At 49.7% G+C, this 21,288-nt stretch overlaps 1 protein-coding gene across 1 annotated transcript in view; it reads left to right on the forward strand.

Annotated features, from left to right (window-relative positions):
• The window catches only part of LOC118396067 (E3 ubiquitin-protein ligase HERC2-like), a 270,532-nt gene that overhangs the window by 178,448 nt on the left and 70,796 nt on the right, over positions 1-21,288 (forward strand). The window contains 7 exon segments of the mRNA XM_052525726.1: positions 1,536-1,710; positions 2,225-2,396; positions 14,493-14,633; positions 14,819-15,010; positions 18,317-18,470; positions 19,884-19,991; positions 20,075-20,206. Of these exon segments, the coding sequence (XP_052381686.1) occupies positions 1,536-1,710; positions 2,225-2,396; positions 14,493-14,633; positions 14,819-15,010; positions 18,317-18,470; positions 19,884-19,991; positions 20,075-20,206 (1,074 nt within the window).

Raw genomic sequence — 21,288 nt, forward strand, 5'->3', positions numbered from 1 at the left:
AACCCTCCTCATACCTAGGTTACCTAACCCCCCTCATACCTAGGTTACCTAACCCTCCTCATACTGGCTTGGATTAGGGTAAGGATAGGACTCAGGTCTGGCTTGGGTTAGGATAGGACTCAGGTCTGGCTTGGATTAGGGTTAGGATCGGACTCAGGTCTGGCTTGGGTTAGGATTGGACTCAGGTCTGGCTTGGATTAGGGTTAGGATTGGACTCAGGTCTGGCTTGGGTTAGGATAGGACTCAGGTCTGGCTTGGGTTAGGATAGGACTCAGGTCTGGCTTGGCTTGGGTTAGGATAGGACTCCGGTCTGGCTTGGCTTGGGTTAGGATAGGACTCAGGTCTGGCTTGGCTTGGGTTAGGATAGGACTCCGGTCTGGCTTGGCTTGGGTTAGGATAGGACTCAGGTCTGGCTTGGGTTAGGATAGGACTCAGGTCTGGCTTGGCTTGGGTTAGGATAGGACTCAGGTCTGGCTTGGATTAGGGTTAGGATAGGACTCAGGTCTGGCTTGGCTTGGGATAGGACTCAGGTCTGGCTTGGGTTAGGGTTAGGATAGGACTCAGGTCTGGCTTGGGTTAGGGTTAGGATAGGACTCAGGTCTGGCTTGGGTTAGGATAGGACTCAGGTCTGGCTTGGGTTAGGATAGGACTCAGGTCTGGCTTGGGTTAGGATAGGACTCAGGTCTGGCTTGGGTTAGGATAGGACTCAGGTCTGGCTTGGGTTAGGATAGGACTCAGGTCTGGCTTGGGTTAGGATAGGACTCAGGTCTGGCTTGGGTTAGGATAGGACTCAGGTCTGGCTTGGGTTAGGATAGGACTCAGGTCTGGCTTGGGTTAGGATAGGACTCAGGTCTGGCTTGGGTTAGGATAGGACTCAGGTCTGGCTTGGGTTAGGATAGGACTCAGGTCTGGCTTGGGTTAGGATAGGACTCAGGTCTGGCTTGGGTTAGGATAGGACTCAGGTCTGGCTTGGGTTAGGATAGGACTCAGGTCTGGCTTGGGTTAGGATAGGACTCAGGTCTGGCTTGGGTTAGGATAGGACTCAGGTCTGGCTTGGGTTAGGATAGGACTCAGGTCTGGCTTGGGTTAGGATAGGACTCAGGTCTGGCTTGGGTTAGGATAGGACTCAGGTCTGGCTTGGGTTAGGATAGGACTCAGGTCTGGCTTGGGTTAGGATAGGACTCAGGTCTGGCTTGGGTTAGGATAGGACTCAGGTCTGGCTTGGGTTAGGATAGGACTCAGGTCTGGCTTGGGTTAGGATAGGACTCAGGTCTGGCTTGGCTTGGGTTAGGATAGGACTCAGGTCTGGCTTGGGTTAGGATAGGACTCAGGTCTGGCTTGGGTTAGGATAGGACTCAGGTCTGGCTTGGGTTAGGATAGGACTCAGGTCTGGCTTGGGTTAGGATAGGACTCAGGTTAGGGTTATAGACAAAGACTCGGGAGGAGGCTGGAGTTTGGTGAAATACCACTTTTTGCGTCAAGTGATGAAATATGAAATATTGACGTTTTTTGTATGTGTGTCCTGTGTATTCCAGGCGTCCAGTCAGACAGTGACTCCTCGGTGGTGAACAATAAGATGAGTGGCCACAGTAATGGAGTTAGACCCAACCGCCCCTCTCTGGCTAAAATACTACTGTCTCTGGATGGGAACCAGGCCAAGCAACAGGCCCTGTCCCATGTCCTCTCAGCCCTACAGATCATGTATGCCAGGTAAGACTCCTCTCAGCCCTACAGATCATGTATGCCAGGTAAGACTCCTCTCAGCCCTACAGATCATGTATGCCAGGTAAGACTCCTCTCAGCCCTACAGATCATGTATGCCAGGTAAGACTCCTCTCAGCCCTACAGATCATGTATGCCAGGTAAGACTCCTCTCAGCCCTACAGATCATGTATGCCAGGTAAGACTCCTCTCAGCCCTACAGATCATGTATGCCAGGTAAGACTCCTCTCAGCCCTACAGATCATGTATGCCAGGTAAGACTCCTCTCAGCCCTACAGATCATGTATACCAGGTAAGACTCCTGATTGGTGCCCTAATTTAATGTGTGTTGTATTGGCGATGTCAGGGATGCTGTGATTGGTGCCCTGATTTAATGTGTGTTGTATTGGTGATTTCGGGGATGCTGTGATTGGTGCCCTGATTTGATGTGTGTTGTATTGGTGATTTCGGGGATGCTGTGATTGGTGCCCTGATTTGATGTGTGTTGTATTGGTGATGTCAGGGATGCTGTGGTTGGTGCCCTGATGCCAGCTTGTATGATGGTCCCCATGGAGTGCCCCCCCCCTGACTCCTCCTCAGCATCCAGCCCCTCTGAGTCAGAGGGACCCCCTGTTCCCACAGAGGTGGAGGAGAGGGTCAGCCCTAACCCCTGGCAGACAGACAAGAATGGAGAGGTGAGGAACACTACCCCCTAACCCCTAGTCCCTAACCCCTAGTCCCTAACCCCTAGTCCCTATCCCCTAGTCCCTAACCCCTAGTCCCTAACCCCTACCCCCTAGTCCCTATCCCCTTGTCCCTACCCCTTAGTCCCTGGCAGACAGACAAGAATGGAGAGAAGAGGAACCCTTGCCTCTATCGCCTAGCCCTGACCCACTACTCCCTAGCCCCGACCCACTACTCCCTAGCCCTGACCCACTACTCCCTAGCCCCAACCCACTACTCCCTAGCCCCGACCCACTACTCCCTAGCCCCGACCCACTACTCCCTAGCCCCGACCCACTACTCCCTAGCCCCGGCCCACTACTCCCTAGCCCCGACCCACTAGTCCCTAGTCCCGACTCCCTAGCTCAGACCCACTAGTCCCGACTCCCTAGCCCCGACCCACTACTCCCTAGCCCGGACTCCCTAGCCCCGACTCCCTAGCTCTGACTCCCGAACCCTGACTCCCTAGCCCCGACCCACTTATCTACTACATAGCCCCGCCTCCCTAGCCCCGCCTCCCTAGCCCCGCCTCCCTAGCCCCGACTCCCTAGCCCCGACTCCCTAGCCCCGACTCCCTAGTTCTGACTCCCTAGTTCTGACTCCCTAGCCCCGACTCCATAGCCCCGACTCCATAGCCCAGACTCCCTAGCCCCGACCCACTACTCTCTACTCCCTAGCCCCGACTCCCTAGCCCCGACTCCCTACTGCCTAGCCCCGACTCCCTAACCCCGACCGCCTAGCCCCGACTCTCTAATGCCTCGCCCCGACTCCCTAGTTCTGACTCCCTAGCCCCGACTCCCTACTGCCTAGCCCCGACTCCCTAGTTCTGACTCCCTAGCCCCGACTCCCTCAGGCCTCCCCGCTCCCTAGCCCCCGTTACTATAGGACTCCCTAGGTCTGGCTGCCTGGGTCCCTAACCCCGACTTCCTAGCCTGACTCCCTACTGCCTAGCCCCGACTGCCTACTTCTGACTCCCGACTCCCTAGCCCCGACTCCCTAGCCCCGACTCCCTAGCCCCCACTCCCTATCCCTGAACCTCGACTCCCTAGCCCCAACTCCCTATCCCCGACCAACTACTCTCTACTCCCTAGCCCTGACCCCCGACTCCCTGTCCCGACCCAGTAGTCCCGAGTCCCGACCCAGTAACCCCGACTCCCTAGCCCCGATCCACTACTCCCTAGTCCCTAACCCCTACTCCCTAGCCCCGACTCCCTAGCCCCGCCTCCCTAAACCCAACTCCCTAGTCCCGACCCACTAGTCCCGACTCCCTAGTCCCGACTCCCTAGCCCCGACTTCCTAGCCCCGACTCCCTACTGCCTAGCCCCGACTCCCTAGTTCTGACTCCCTAGTCCCGACTCCCTACTGCCTAGCCCCGACTCCCTAGCCCCTACCCACTAGTCCCTAACCCCTATCCCCTAGTCCCTAACACCTATCCCCTAGTCCCTAACACCTATCCCCTAGTCCCTAACACCTATCCCCTAGTCCCTAACACCTATCCCTAGTCCAGGCACCTGTCCCTAGTCCCTAACCCCTTATCCCTAGTCCCTAACAGTCTGTCCCTGGGTAACACCTGTCCTGGTCCTAATACCCTATCCTGTCCTGCCAGGTCCCTGGTCCCTAACACCTATCCCTAGTCCTAACACCTATCCCCTGTCCTAACCCTATCCCTAGTCCCCTCCCTGGTCCCTAACCCTAACACCTATCCCTAGTCCTATCCCCTAGTCCTAACCCTATCCCTAGTCCCTAACCCCTATCCCTAGTCCTGTCCTATCCCTAAGTCCTAACACCTATCCCCAAGTCCTAACACCTATCTCCTAGTCCTAACCCTATCCCTAGTCCTAACAGTCCTATCCCAGTCCTAACACTCCCTATCCCTAGTCCTAACACCTATCCCTGTCCTAACACCTATCCCTAGTCCCTAACCCCTATCCCTAGTCCTAACCCCTATCCCTAGTCCCTGTCCTCCCTGGTCCTAACCCTCCCTAGTCCCTAACAGATCCCTGTCCTAAGACCTATCTCTTAGTCCCTAACCCATCCCTAGTCCCTAACCCCTATCCCTGGTCCTAGCCCCTATCCCTAGTCCTAACACCTATCCCTGGTCCTATATCCCTGGTCCTAACCCTATCCCCAGTCCTTTAACCCCTAGTCCCTAACCCCTGGTCCCTAACCCTATCCCTAGTCCTAACCCCTAATCCCTGTGGTCCCTGGGCCTAACCCTATCCCTAGTCCCTAGACCTTTATGGTCCTAACACCTATCCCTGGTCCTAACACCTGTCCCTGATTTGTCCCTAGTCCTAATCACCTGTCCCTCCCTGGTCCCTGAACACCTATCCCTAGTCCTAACCCTATCCCTGTTCCTAATACCTATCCCTGTCCTAACACCTATCCCTTTGTCCTAACCCTATCCCTAGTCCTAACACCTATCCCTAGTCCTAACACCTATCCCTAGTCCTAACCCTATCCCTAGTCCCTAACACCTATCCCTAGTCCCTAACCCCTAGTCCCTAGTCCCCCATCCCCTGTCCCACCTATCCCCTAGTCCTAACACCCATCCCTAGTCCTCCCCCCCTATCCCCTGTCCTAACACCTATCCCCTAGTCCCTAACCCTTTTGTCCCTAACCCCTATCCCTAGTCCTGGGCCCTATCCCCTAGTCCCTAACCCTAATCCCCTGGTCCTAACACCTATCCCTGGTCCTAACCCTCGTCCCTGGTCCTAGCACCTATCCCTTTAGTCCTAACAATAGTCCCTGGTCCTAACACCTATCCCTAGTCCTAACCCTGTTCCCTGGTCCTAACACCTATTTCCCTGGTCCTAACACCTCCCTGGTCCTAACACCTATCCCTAGTCCTAACACCTATCCCTAGTCCTGTCCCTATCCCTGGTCCCTAACACCTATCCCTAGTCCTAACACCTATCCCTAGTCCCTAACACCTATCCCCTAGTCCCTAACCCTATCCCTAGTCCTAAACCTATCCCCTAGTCCTGTCCTATCCCTGGTCCTAGGCTATCCCTGGTCCTAACCCATCCCTAGTCCTAACCCCTATCCCTAGTCCTAACACCTCCCTAGTCCTAGTTCTAAACCTATCCCTGAACCCTATCCCTAGTCCATACCCCTATCCCTAGTCCATAGCCCTATCCCTGGTCCTAACACCTATCCCTAGTCCCTAACCCCTATCCTCGGTTGGTCCTAACCCTATCCCTAGTCCTAGAACCTATCCCCTAATCCTAACACCTAGTCTGTCCTAGCACCTATCCCCTGAACCCATAGAACCCTAATCCCTAGTCCCTGTCCTGGTCCCTGAACCCCCTTCCTAGAACCTTTCCCTAATAGTCCCTAACTCCTTCCCCATGGTCCCTGCCCCTACCCTGTCCTAACACCTAGTCCTAACCCTTTAATCCTATAGTCTGTCCTGTTAACACCTGATTCCCTATCCCTAGACCCTATCCCTAGTCCCTAACCCTATCCCCTAGTCCTAACACCTAGTCCTAACACCTATTCCCTATCCCTAGTCCTAACACCTATCCCTAACCCTATCCCTAACCCCTATCCCTAGTCCCTAACACCTATCCTAACCCTATTTAGAACCTTTAATAATAGTCTGTCCTAACCCCCTTGGGCTGAACCCATCCCTATCCCTTTAATAATAGTCTGTCCTAACACCTATCCCTAGTCCTGAACCCATCCCCTAGAACCTTTAATAATAGTCTGTCCTCGGTTGGGCTGAACCCATCCCTAGAACCTATTATCCCCCTATCTCTGTCCTAACACCTATCCCCTAGTCCTAACCCTATCCCCTAGTCCTGTCACCTATCTGTCCTAACACCTATCCCTGGGCTGAACCCATTTAGAACCTTTAATAATAGTCTGTCCTCCCCTGGGCTGAACCCATTTAGAACCTTTAATAATAGTCTGTCCTGGTCCTAACCCTGAACCCTTCCTAAACCTAGTCCTAACCCCTGTCCCTTGGTCCTGAACCCTATTTAGTCCTAATACCTAGTCCCTATCCTCGGTTGGGCTGAACCCTTCTAGAACCTTTAATAATAGTCTGTCCTCGGTTGGGCTGAACCCATTTAGAACCTTTAATATCCCTAGTCCCTAGTCCTAGGCTGAACCCCTCGGTATCCCTGTCCTTTGTTCTTAACCCTGAACCCATTTAGAACCTTTAATACCTGTCCTCGGTTGGGCTGAACCCAGTTTAGAACCTTTAATACCTAGTCTGTCCTCACCTATCCTGAACCCATCCCTAGTCCTAACCTTTAATAGTCCTAGTCTGTCCTAGTCCTTGGGCTGATCCCTGGTCCTAATTAGTTCCTGGTCCCTAGAACCTTCCCTAGAACCCTATCCCTAATATCCCTATCCCTAGTCCTAACAGTCTGTCCTCCCTATCCCTGGTCCTGAACCTATCCCCTAGTCCCTATCCCTAGTCCTAACCTTTAATTCCTAAAGTTTTTGGACTGCCACCACATTTTTGTAAAGGAAGTGATGTAATCAACGCCAGTGTTAACTTTTTGAAGTGAGACTAAGGACAGTCTACTACAAATACAAAAGTATGTTGACACCCCTTGAAATTTGTGGATTTGGCTATTTTTGCCACACCCGTTGCTGACCGGTGTAGGAAATCGAGCACACAGCCATGCAATCTCCATAGACAAACATTGCCAGTAGGATGGCCTTACTCAGCTCAGTGACTTTCATCGTGGCACCATTATAGGATGCCACCTTTCCAACAAGTCAGTTCGTCAAATTTCTGTCCTGCTAGAGCTGCCCCAGTCAACTGCAAGTGGTGTTAATGTGAAGTAGAAACGTCTAGGAGCAACAACGGCTCAGTCGCAAAGTGGTAGACCACACAAGCTCACAGAACTGGACCGGCGAGTCCTGAAGCACGTAGAGCGGAATAATAGTCTGTCCTCGGTTGGGCTGAACCCATTTAGAACCTTTAATAATAGTCTGTCCTCGGTTGGGCTGAACCCATCTAGAACCTTTAATAATAGTCTGTCCTCGGTTGGGCTGAACCCATTTAGAACCTTTAATAATAGTCTGTCCTCGGTTGGGCTGAACCCATCTAGAACCTTTAATAATAGTCTGTCCTCGGTTGGGCTGAACCCATTTAGAACCTTTAATAATAGTCAGTCCTCGGTTGGGCTGAACCCATTTAGAACCTTTAATAATAGTCTGTCCTCGGTTGGGCTGAACCCATTTAGAACCTTTAATAATAGTCTGTCCTCGGTTGGGCTGAACCCATTTAGAACCTTTAATAATAGTCTGTCCTCGGTTGGGCTGAACCCATTTAGAACCTTTAATAATAGTCTGTCCTCGGTTGGGCTGAACCCATTTAGAACCTTTAATAATAGTCTGTCCTCGGTTGGGCTGAACCCATTTAGAACCTTTAATAATAGTCTGTCCTCGGTTGGGCTGAACCCATTTAGAACCTTTAATAATAGTCTGTCCTCGGTTGGGCTGAACCCATTTAGAACCTTTAATAATAGTCTGGCCTCGGTTGGGCTGAACCCATTTAGAACCTTTAATAATAGTCTGTCCTCGGTTGGGCTGAACCCATTTAGAACCTTTAATAATAGTCTGTCCTCGGTTGGGCTGAACCCATTTAGAACCTTTAATAATAGTCTGTCCTCGGTTGGGCTGAACCCATTTAGAACCTTTAATAATAGTCTGTCCTCGGTTGGGCTGAACCCATTTAGAACCTTTAATAATAGTCTGTCCTCGGTTGGGCTGAACCCATTTAGAACCTTTAATAATAGTCTGTCCTCGGTTGGGCTGAACCCATTTAGAACCTTTAATAATAGTCTGTCCTCGGTTGGGCTGAACCCGTTTAGAACCTTTAATAATAGTCTGTCCTCGGTTGGGCTGAACCCATTTAGAACCTTTAATAATAGTCTGTCCTCGGTTGGGCTGAACCCATTTAGAACCTTTAATAATAGTCTGTCCTCGGTTGGGCTGAACCCATTTAGAACCTTTAATAATAGTCTGTCCTCGGTTGGGCTGAACCCATTTAGAACCTTTAATAATAGTCTGTCCTCGGTTGGGCTGAACCCATTTAGAACCTTGAATAATAGTCTGTCCTCGGTTGGGCTGAACCCGTTTAGAACCTTTAATAATAGTCTGTCCTCGGTTGGGCTGAACCCATTTAGAACCTTTAATAATAGTCTGTCCTCGGTTGGGCTGAACCCATTTAGAACCTTTAATAATAGTCTGTCCTCGGTTGGGCTGAACCCATTTAGAACCTTTAATAATAGTCTGTCCTCGGTTGGGCTGAACCCATTTAGAACCTTTAATAATAGTCTGTCCTCGGTTGGGCTGAACCCATCTAGAACCTTTAATAATAGTCTGTCCTCGGTTGGGCTGAACCCATCTAGAACCTTTAATAATAGTCTGTCCTCGGTTGGGCTGAACCCATTTAGAACCTTTAATAATAGTCTGTCCTCGGTTGGGCTGAACCCATTTAGAACCTTTAATAATAGTCTGTCCTCGGTTGGGCTGAACCCATTTAGAACCTTTAATAATAGTCTGTCCTCGGTTGGGCTGAACCCATTTAGAACCTTTAATAATAGTCTGTCCTCGGTTGGGCTGAACCCATTTAGAACCTTTAATAATAGTCTGTCCTCGGTTGGGCTGAACCCATTTAGAACCTTTAATAATAGTCTGTCCTCGGTTGGGCTGAACCCATTTAGAACCTTTAATAATAGTCTGTCCTCGGTTGGGCTGAACCCATTTAGAACCTTTAATAATAGTCTGTCCTCGGTTGGGCTGAACCCATTTAGAACCTTTAATAATAGTCTGTCCTCGGTTGGGCTGAAACCATTTAGAACCTTTAATAATAGTCTGTCCTCGGTTGGGCTGAACCCATTTAGAACCTTTAATAATAGTCTGTCCTCGGTTGGGCTGAACCCATTTAGAACCTTTAATAATAGTCTGTCCTCGGTTGGGCTGAACCCATTTAGAACCTTTAATAATAGTCTGTCCTCGGTTGGGCTGAACCCATTTAGAACCTTTAATAATAGTCTGTCCTCGGTTGGGCTGAACCCATTTAGAACCTTTAATAATAGTCTGTCCTCGGTTGGGCTGAACCCATTTAGAACCTTTAATAATAGTCTGTCCTCGGTTGGGCTGAACCCATTTAGAACCTTTAATAATAGTCTGTCCTCGGTTGGGCTGAACCCATTTAGAACCTTTAATAATAGTCTGTCCTCGGTTGGGCTGAACCCATTTAGAACCTTTAATAATAGTCTGTCCTCGGTTGGGCTGAACCCATTTAGAACCTTTAATAATAGTCTGTCCTCGGTTGGGCTGAACCCATTTAGAACCTTTAATAATAGTCTGTCCTCGGTTGGGCTGAACCCATTTAGAACCTTTAATAATAGTCTGTCCTCGGTTGGGCTGAACCCATTTAGAACCTTTAATAATAGTCTGTCCTCGGTTGGGCTGAAACCATTTAGAACCTTTAATAATAGTCTGTCCTCTGTTGGGCTGAACCCATCTAGAACCTTTAATAATAGTCTGTCCTCGGTTGGGCTGAACCCATGTAGAACCTTTAATAATAGTCTGTCCTCGGTTGGGCTGAACCCATTTAGAACCTTTAATAATAGTCTGTCCTCGGTTGGGCTGAACCCATTTAGAACCTTTAATAATAGTCTGTCCTCGGTTGGGCTGAACCCATTTAGAACCTTTAATAATAGTCTGTCCTCGGTTGGGCTGAACCCATTTAGAACCTTTAATAATAGTCTGTCCTCGGTTGGGCTGAACACATTTAGAACCTTTAATAATAGTCTGTCCTCGGTTGGGCTGAACCCATCTAGAACCTTTAATAATAGTCTGTCCTCGGTTGGGCTGAACCCATTTAGAACCTTTAATAATAGTCTGGCCTCGGTTGGGCTGAACCCATTTAGAACCTTTAATAATAGTCTGTCCTCGGTTGGGCTGAACCCATGTAGAACCTTTAATAATAGTCTGTCCTCAGTTGGGCTGAACCCATTTAGAACCTTTAATAATAGTCTGTCCTCGGTTGGGCTGAACCCATTTAGAACCTTTAATAATAGTCTGTCCTCGGTTGGGCTGAACCCATTTAGAACCTTTAATAATAGTCTGCCCTCGGTTGGGCTGAACCCATTTAGAACCTTTAATAATAGTCTGTCCTCGGTTGGGCTGAACCCATTTAGAACCTTTAATAATAGTCTGTCCTCGGTTGGGCTGAACCCATTTAGAACCTTTAATAATAGTCTGTCCTCGGTTGGGCTGAACCCATGTAGAACCTTTAATAATAGTCTGTCCTCGGTTGGGCTGAACCCATTTAGAACCTTTAATAATAGTCTGTCCTCGGTTGGGCTGAACCCATCTAGAACCTTTAATAATAGTCTGTCCTCGGTTGGGCTGAACCCATGTAGTCGATTGTTTGTTTGTTTGATAGGCTGTTTGTCGACTGAACCCATTTAGAACCTTTAATAATAGTCTGTCCTCGGTTGGGCTGAACCCATCTAGAACCTTTAATAATAGTCTGTCCTCGGTTGGGCTGAACCCATGTAGTCGATTGTTTGTTTGTTTGATAGGCTGTTTGTCGACCAAGATCTTTTTCTAATCGAGCAGTGGCAATCATATAAAAGAACATGGACACGAAACACCTGTCTGATTCACGCCTGTCTGAGTAGCGGTTAGAGCGTTGGACTAGTAACCGGAAGGTTGTTGGAACAAAATCTGTCATTCTGCCCCTGAACAGGCAGTTAACCCACTGTTCCTAGACCGTCATTGTAAATAAGAATGTGTTCTTAACTGACTTGCCTGGTTAAATAATAATAAATGTGTCCCTTTGGGGATCTGGTATTATGTCTGTTGTCTTGATTAGCACCGTTTGTGGGCTGGACAAGTCTTTTAGTTGATCAAACAGTTGTTAAACCAAGTCTGTTTTTACATCCAGTTGAGAATGACAATAATTCCTCAACGTGCCCGTTTGAAAAATATTTTGAAGCCACCCAGCATGAAAGGGAAAAATGTTTGATACATGGGAAACTTGATCAAATATGCTGATTACACCAGTTTCTGGACCTTAAGCAAATAGTCTGATTAGCAGCTGTGTCTGTCCAGAGCTCAATGTTTCAGTTGAAACACCAGTGAGGGCTGGACCAGAATATTTTATACAATGTTTCCAGTTGATTAGCACCAGTTTGGGGCTGGACCAAGTTAATAGTTGATACAATGTTTCCAGTTGGTTAGCACCAGTTTGGGGCTGGACCAAGTTAATAGTTGATACAATGTTTCCAGTTGATTAGCACCAGTTTGGGGCTGGACCAAGTTAATAGTTGATACAATGTTTCCAGTTGATTAGCACCAGTTTGGGGCTGGACCAAGTTAATAGTTGATACAATGTTTCCAGTTGATTAGCACCAGTTTGGGGCTGGACCAAGTTAATAGTTGATACAATGTTTCCAGTTGATTAGCACCAGTTTGGGGCTGGACCAAGTTAATAGTTGATACAATGTTTCCAGTTGATTAGCACCAGTTTGGGGCTGGACCAAGTTAATAGTTGATACAATGTTTCCAGTTGATTAGCACCAGTTTGGGGATGGACCAAGTTAATAGTTGATACAATGTTTCCAGTTGGTTAGCACCAGTTTGGGGCTGGACCAAGTTAATAGTTGATACAATGTTTGCAGTTGGTTAGCACCAGTTTGGGGCTGGACCAAGTTAATAGTTGATACAATGTTTCCAGTTGGTTAGCACCAGTTTGGGGCTGGACCAAGTTAATAGTTGATACAATGTTTCCAGTTGATTAGCACCAGTTTGGGGCTGGACCAAGTTAATAGTTGATACAATGTTTCCAGTTGATTAGCACCAGTTTGGGGCTGGACCAAGTTAATAGTTTATACAATGTTTCCAGTTGATTAGCACCAGTTTGGGGCTGGACCAAGTTTATAGTTGATACAATGTTTCATGTTCGTTGCAGACAGGCCATTGGCCGTGCCAATGTGATTTATAGGATAGTTAATCAGGATATTTTCTACCTGTGGGCTGTAGTGTGTTTATTGTTGGCTTTATGTAGACTCTTTTTGCATGTTGATTTTAGATTTGTATCATTTTTATTATAATTGTAATTAACCACACAACATTGATTTTTATAGGTCAGGAACAGGTTTATTTCTTCTGGTTAGGCTATCTTGATCTCTGGATCCCTCTTTAGTAATTTGCGTGTCTTCATTTTTAATCTCAGAGATTATAAAAAGCTTAAAGAATCAGACCAGCTCAGTACATAAAGTATAGTTGATTTATTAACACATAGGGTGCCTCTATACATGAAAAAATACACGTAAAAAGAACATCGGACTCTCATCGACCAAGATGTTTCTTAGTACTCGTCCTCGGTTGCAACACTCACTACCGAGTTCCAAACTGCCTCTGGAGGCAACGTCGGTACAAGAACTGTTTGTCGGGAGCTTCAGGAAGTGGAAACGCTGTCTCTGGAGTGATGAATCACACTTCACCATCTGGCAGTCCGACGGATGAATCTGGGTTTGGCATATGCCAGGAGAACGCTACCTGCCCCAATGCATAATGCCAATTGTAAAGTTTGGTGGATGAGGAATAATGGTCTGGGGCTGTTTGTCATGGTTCAGGGCTCTTAGTTCCAGTGAAGGGAAATCTTAACGCTACAGTATGCAATGACATTTTAGACAATTCTGTGCTTCCAACTTTGTGGCAACAGTTTGGGGAAGGCCGTTTCCTGTTTCAGAATGACTGGTTTGTCAAGATCGGTGTGGAAGAACTTGACTGGCCTGCACAGAGCCCTGACCTCAACCCCATCGAACACCTTTGGGATGAATTGGAACGCCGACTGCGACCCAGGCCTAATCGCCCAACATCGGTGCCCGACCTCACTAATGCTCTTCTGGCTGAATGGACGCAAGTCCCTGCAGCAATGTTCCAACATCTAGTGGAAATCCTTCCCAGAAGAGTGGAGGCTGTTATAGCAGCAATGTTCCAACATCTAGTGGAAAGCCTTCCCAGTAGAGTGGAGGCTGTTATAGCAGCAATGTTCCAACATCTAGTGGAAAGCCTTCCCAGAAGAGTGGAGGCTGTTATAGCAGCAATGTTCCAACATCTAGTGGAAAGCCTTCCCAGAAGAGTGGAGGCTGTTATAGCAGCAATGTTCCAACATCTAGTGGAAAGCCTTCCCAGAAGAGTGGAGGCTGTTATAGCAGCAATGTTCCAACATCTAGTGGAAAGCCTTCCCAGAAGAGTGGAGGCTGTTATAGTAGCAATGTTCCAACGTCTAGTGGAAAGCCTTCCCAGTAGAGTGGAGGCTGTTATAGCAGCAATGTTCCTACATCTAGTGGAAAGCCTTCCCAGAAGACTGGAGGCTGTTATAGCAGCAATGTTCCAACATCTAGTGGAAAGCCTTCCCAGAAGAGTGGAGGCTGTTATAGCAGCAATGTTCCTACATCTAGTGGAAAGCCTTCCCAGAAGAGTGGAGGCTGTTATACTTTTTTTTTTTTTTTAACCTTTATTTAACCAGGAAAGTCAGTTAAGAACAAATTCTTATTTTCAACGATGGCCTGGGAACAGTGGGTTAACTGCCTGTTCAGGGGCAGAACGACAGATTTGTACCTTGTCAGCTCGGGGGTTTGAACTCGCAACCTTCCGGTTACTAGTCCAACGCTCTAGCCACTAGGCTACGCTGCCGCCCCATACAGCAGCAAAGGGGGAACCAACTCCATATTAATACCATGATTTTGGAATGAAATGGTCAACTTTTGGTCATATAGTGTATCATGTGACTTGTTAAGCACATTTTAACTTCTGAACTTATTTATGTTTTTACCACGGGGTTGAATACTTATCGACTCAAGACTTCAACGTTTCATTTTTAATTACTTTTTTATTTATTTTGAGTTTCTCTTGCGACCCCATTTTCAAATCGTCGACCCCACCACATTGTGTCGCGACCCCTAGTTTGGAGTCCCTACCCCTTAACTTCAAACCCCGGGGACTTTATTTATCCCCGACGTAGAAGACCTCAGAGGATTGGATGGCTGATTAGATGCATCTGGTCTTTCTGTCACCAGGTGACCTCCTCAGAGGATGCTGTCACCCCCTCGTCAGCTGTGACCCCGTCTACTGCTGCTTCCTCTCGACCTTTCATCCCGGTCACGGACGACCCCGGAGCCGCGAGCATCATCGCAGAGACCATGACCAAAACTAAAGAGGTGAGCTCTACCCCCCCCCCTCTCCCCTCCCAGTGACTGGCCCACCTCTCTCTAACCCTGGTTCGATGCTGCTGTTAGAGGTCTCATCTTCTTGTCTTTACGGTACGGGGAGTGTTTGGTTCCATCAGTAATGGAACCGATAACCTTAGTGGTGCTGTGATGTTATTCTTGTGGTTCTCTTCCAGGACTCAGAGTGTCAGAATAAGACCGGGGCTCCAGAACCTCAGTACCTGGACGAGTTCACCAGTCTGCTGGTACCTGATGATACCAGGGTGATGGTGGACCTGCTGAAGCTGGCGGTGTCTGTTCGCTCGGGGGAGAAGGGCAAGGAGGTGCTGTCTGCTGTGCTGTCTGGGATGGGGACTGCCTACCCACAGGTACAGTACACGAATGCATAGTAGGCACGGCAGGACAGGCGCAGGCACACACACACACACACACACACACAGACGGACACACACACACAGACGGACACACACACACAGACGGACACACACACACAGACGGACACACACACACAGACGGACACACACACACAGACGGACACACACACACAGACACACAGACAGACAGACAGACAGACGGACGGACGGACGGACGGACGGACACACAGACACACAGACGGACACACACACACACAGACGGACACACACACACACACACACACACACACAGACGGACACACACACACACACACAGACGGACACACACACACACACACACAGACGGACACACACACACACACACACACACACACACACACACACACACACAGACGGACACACACACACACACACACACACACAGACGGACACACACACACACACACACAGACGGACACACACACACACACACACACAGACGGACACACACACACACACACACAGACGGACACACACACACACACACACAGACGGACACACACACACACACACACAGACGGACACACACACACACACACAGACGGACACACACACACACACAGACGGACACACACACACACACACAGACGGACACACACACACACACACACACACACACACACACACACACACACACACACACACACACACACACACACACACACACACACAGACGGACACACACGGACACACACACACACGGGACACACACACACACACAGACAGACACACACACACACACACACACACACACACAGACGGGCACACACACACACAGACGGGCACACACACACACAGACGGACACACACACAGACAGACGGACACACACACACACACACAGACGGACACACACACACACACAGACGGACACACACACAGACGGACACACACACAGACAGACGGATACGGACTAGAGCTGGGACGATAAACCGAAAATGACTTTCACCGACATTGTCTTCTTACATAGGTAATTTTCTGTGACTTTGCTACACAATGTTCACGTAGCTTGTTTTAAAACTGTTATTTGGTCGACAGTATTATTATGCTGATTCCTGCTATGAAAGTATCTGCCTGTCCCTGTTTGGGGGTCGGCTAATCTCCCCACTGTGACATGGAGATGTTCCTGACTCACTTCCTGTCCCCACTGTGACATGGAGATGTTCCTGACTCACTTCCTGTCCCCACTGTGACATGGAGATGTTCCTGACTCACTTCCTGTCCCCACTGTCACATGGAGTAGAGATGTTCCTGACTCACTTCCTGTCCCCACTGTGACACGGAGTAGAGATGTTCCTGACTCACTTCCTGTCCCCACTGTGACATGGAGTAGAGATGTTCCTGACTCACTTCCTGTCCCCACTGTCACATGGAGTAGAGATGTTCCTGACTCACTTCCTGTCCCCACTGTCACATGGAGTAGAGATGTTCCTGACTCACTTCCTGTCCCCACTGTGACATGGATTAGAGATGTTCCTGACTCACTTCCTGTCCCCACTGTGACACGGAGTAGAGATGTTCCTGACTCACTTCCTGTCCCCACTGTGACATGGATTAGAGATGTTCCTGACTCACTTCCTGTCCCCACTGTGACATGGAGTAGAGATGTTCCTGACTCACTTCCTGTCCCCACTGTGACATGGAGTAGAGATGTTCCTGACTCACTTCCTGTCCCCACTGTGACATGGAGTAGAGATGTTCCTGACTCATTTCCTGTCCCCACTGTGACATGGAGTAGAGATATTCCTGACTCACTTCCTGTCCCCACTGTGACATGGAGTAGAGATATTCCTGACTCACTTCCTGTCCCCACTGTGACACGGAGTAGAGATGTTCCTGACTCACTTCCTGTCCCCACTGTGACATGGAGTAGAGATGTTCCTGACTCACTTCCTGTCCCCACTGTGACACGGAGTACAGATGTTCCTGACTCACTTCCTGTCCCCACTGTGACATGGATTAGAGATGTTCCTGACTCACTTCCTGTCCCCACTGTGACACGGAGTAGAGATGTTCCTGACTCACTTCCTGTCCCCACTGTGACATGGAGTAGAGATGTTCCTGACTCACTTCCTGTCCCCACTGTGACACGGAGTAGAGATGTTCCTGACTCACTTCCTGTCCCCACTGTGACACGGAGTAGAGATGTTCCTGACTCACTTCCTGTCCCCACTGTGACATGGAGTAGAGATGTTTCTGACTCACTTCCTGTCCCCACTGTGACATGGAGTAGAGATGTTCCTGACTCACTTCCTGTCCCCACTGTGACACGGAGTAGAGATGTTCCTGACTCACTTCCTGTCCCCACTGTGACACGGAGTAGAGATGTTCCTGACTCACTTCCTGTCCCCACTGTGACACGGAGTAGAGATGTTCCTGACTCACTTCCTGTCCCCACTGTGACACGGAGTAGAGATGTTCCTGACTCACTTCCTGTCCCCACTGTGACACGGAGTAGAGATGTTCCTGACTCACTTCCTGTCCCCACTGTGACACGGAGTAGAGATGTTCCTGACTCACTTCCTGTCCCCACTGTGACACGGAGTAGAGATGTTCCTGACTCACTTCCTGTCCCCACTGTGACATGGAGTAAAATATTTACATTTATAGCAATATTATTTTTTGTCCATATCGCCCAGCTCTAGCACCTCCCCTAAAAAGTAATTTATCGCTGATTTATCATTATCGCAAAACAATTGGTCCATTTATTGGTATATAGATCTGTGTCCGTACCACACAGCTCTAATACAGACAGACACACAGCTCTAATACAGACAGACACACAGCTCTAATACAGACAGACACACAGCTCTAATACAGACAGACACACAGCTCTAATACAGACAGACACACAGCCATTGCTTACCCACAGGTGCTCTTTCATGTTTTGTATTTCCAGTGCCTTTTGAAAAGTTGATTTCATGGTTGATTTGAACCGTTGTATATTGAAAATCTGTCTGTCTGTCTGTCCCCGTCCCCTGTCTCTGTCCCCGTCCCCTGTCCCCGTCCCCTGTCTCTGTCCCCGTCCCCTGTCCCTGTCTCTGTCCCCGTCCCCTGTCTCTGTCCCTCTCCCTGTCCCTGTCTTCTGCCCCTGTCCTCTGTCCCCGTCCCCTGTCTCTGTCCCCGTCCCCTGTCTCTGTCCCCGTCCCCTGTCCTCTGTCCCCCGTCCCATGTCCCCGTCCCCTGTCCCCGTCCCCTGTCCTCTGTCCCTGTCTCTGTCCCTCTCCCTGTCTCTGTCCCTGTCCCCTGTCCCTGTGTTACAGGTTGCAGACACGCTCCTGGAACTGTGTGTCACGGAGTTAGAAGACGTGGCCACGGACTCTCAGAGCGGTCGTCTGTCCTCTCAGCCGGTGGTGGTGGAGAGCAGTCATCCCTATACAGACGACACCTCTACCAGCGGCACCGTCAAGATACCTGGTAACATTTTAAATACAATGCACTGGCTCTCTGTGTTGTAGACAGAGGACCTGAGGGTGGAGTCTCTGTTGTAGACAGAGGAACTGAGGGTGGAGTCTCTGTTGTAGACAGAGGACCTGAGGGTGGAGTCTCTGTTGTAGACAGAGGACCTGAGGGTGGAGTCTCTGTTGTAGACAGAGGAGCTGAGGGTGGAGTCTCTGTTGTAGACAGAGGAACTGAGGGTGGAGTCTCTGTGTTGTAGACAGAGGACCTGAGGGTGGAGTCTCTGTTGTAGACAGAGGACCTGAGGGTGGAGTCAGAGGACCTGTGGAGTCTCTGTGTTGTAGACAGAGGACCTGAGGGTGGAGTCTCTGTGTTGTAGACAGAGGAACTGAGGGTGGAGTCTGTTGTAGACTGTTGTTGTAGACAGAGGACCTGAGGGTGGAGTCTCTGTTGTAGACAGAGGACCTGAGGGTGGAGTCTCTGTTGTAGACAGAGGACCTGAGGGTGGAGTCTCTGTGTTGTAGACAGAGGAACTGAGGGTGGAGTCTCTGTTGTAGACAGAGGACCTGAGGGTGGAGTCTCTGTTGTAGACAGAGGACCTGAGGGTGGAGTCTCTGTTGTAGACAGAGGACCTGAGGGTGGAGTCTCTGTGTTGTAGACAGAGGAACTGAGGGTTTAGTCTCTGTTGTAGACAGAGGACCTGAGGGTGGAGTCTCTGTTGTAGACAGAGGAACTGAGGGTGGAGTCTCTGTTGTAGACAGAGGAACTGAGGGTGGAGGCTCTGTTGTAGACAGAGGAACTGAGGATGGAGTCTCTGTTGTAGACAGAGGAACTGAGGGTGGAGTCTCTGTTGTAGACAGAGGACCTGAGGGTTTAGTCTCTGTTGTAGACAGAGGACCTGAGGGTGGAGTCTCTGTTGTAGACAGAGGGACTGAGGGTGGAGTCTCTGTTGTAGACAGAGGACCTGAGGGTGGAGTCTCTGTTGTAGACAGAGGAACTGAGGGTGGAGTCTCTGTTGTAGACAGAGGAACTGAGGGTGGAGTCTCTGTTGTAGACAGAGGGACTGAGGGTGGAGTCTCTGTGTTGTAGGTGCGGAGGGACTGAGGGTTTAGTCTCTGTTGTAGACAGAGGACCTGAGGGTGGAGTCTCTGTTGTAGACAGAGGACCTGAGGGTGGAGTCTCTGTTGTAGACAGAGGAACTGAGGGTGGAGTCTCTGTTGTAGACAGAGGACCTGAGGGTGGAGTCTCTGTTGTAGACAGAGGACCTGAGGGTGGAGTCTCTGTTGTAGACAGAGGACCTGAGGGTGGAGTCTCTGTTGTAGACAGAGGACCTGAGGGTGGAGTCTCTGTGTTGTAGGTGCGGAGGGACTGAGGGTGGAGTCTCTGTGTTGTAGGTGCGGAGGGACTGAGGGTGGAGTCTCTGTGTTGTAGGTGCGGAGGGACTGAGGGTGGAGTTTGACCGGCAGTGTTCTGCAGAAAGACGTCATGACCCTCTCACCATCATGGATGGAGCCAATAGGATCATCTCAGTCCGATCAGGTGACCACCCCCCCCAACACTTCATTCGATGTTCGAGGGGTTTTGTTTCCTGCCAGTTGTCTTCATGGTTTGTCCCTCCTCAGGTCGTGAGTGGTCGGACTGGTCCAGTGAGTTGAGGATCCCAGCCGATGAGTTGAAGTGGAAGTTTACCAGCGATGGCTCTGTCAACGGATGGGGTTGGCGCTTCACTGTCTACCCTATCATGCCTGCTGCTGGTATGACCCACACACTGTCTACCCTATCATGCCTGCTGCTGGTATGAGCCACACACTGTCTACCCTATCATGCCTGCTGCTGGTATGACCCACACACTGTCTACCCTATCATGGGGTTGGCGCTTCACTGTCTACCCTATCATGCCTGCTGCTGGTATGACCCACACACTGTCTACCCTATCATGGGGTTGGCGCTTCACTGTCTACCCTATCATGCCTGCTGCTGGTATGAGCCACACACTGTCTACCCTATCATGCCTGCTGCTGGTATGACCCACACACTGTCTACCCTATCATGGGGTTGGCGCTTCACTGTCTACCCTATCATGCCTGCTGCTGGTATGAGCCACACACTGTCTACCCTATCATGCCTGCTGCTGGTATGAGCCACACACTGTCTACCCTATCATGCCCGCTGCTGGTATGACCCACACACTGTCTACCCTATCATGCATGCTGCTGGTATGAGCCACACACTGTCTACCCTATCATGCCTGCTGCTGGTATGACCCACACACTGTCTACCCTATCATGGGGTTGGCGCTTCACTGTCTACCCTATCATGCCTGCTGCTGGTATGAGCCACACACTGTCTACCCTATCATGGGGTTGGCGCTTCACTGTCTACCCTATCATGCCTGCTGCTGGTATGACCCACACACTGTCTACCCTATCATGCCTGCTGCTGGTATGAGCCACACACTGTCTACCCTATCATGCCCGCTGCTGGTATGACCCACACACTGTCTACCCTATCATGCATGCTGCTGGTATGAGCCACACACTGTCTACCCTATCATGCCTGCTGCTGGTATGACCCACACACTGTCTACCCTATCATGCCTGCTGCTGGTATGACCCACACACTGTCTACCCTATCATGCCTGCTGCTGGTATGACCCACACACTGTCTACCCTATCATGCCTGCTGCTGGTATGACCCACACACTGTCTACCCTATCATGCCTGCTGCTGGTATGACCCACACACTGTCTACCCTATCATGCCCGCTGCTGGTATGACCCACACACTGTCTACCCTATCATGCCTGCTGCTGGTATGACCCACACACTGTCTACCCT

Source organism: Oncorhynchus keta, chromosome 1 (genome assembly GCF_023373465.1).
Source record: "Oncorhynchus keta strain PuntledgeMale-10-30-2019 chromosome 1, Oket_V2, whole genome shotgun sequence".
NCBI lineage: Eukaryota > Metazoa > Chordata > Actinopteri > Salmoniformes > Salmonidae > Oncorhynchus > Oncorhynchus keta.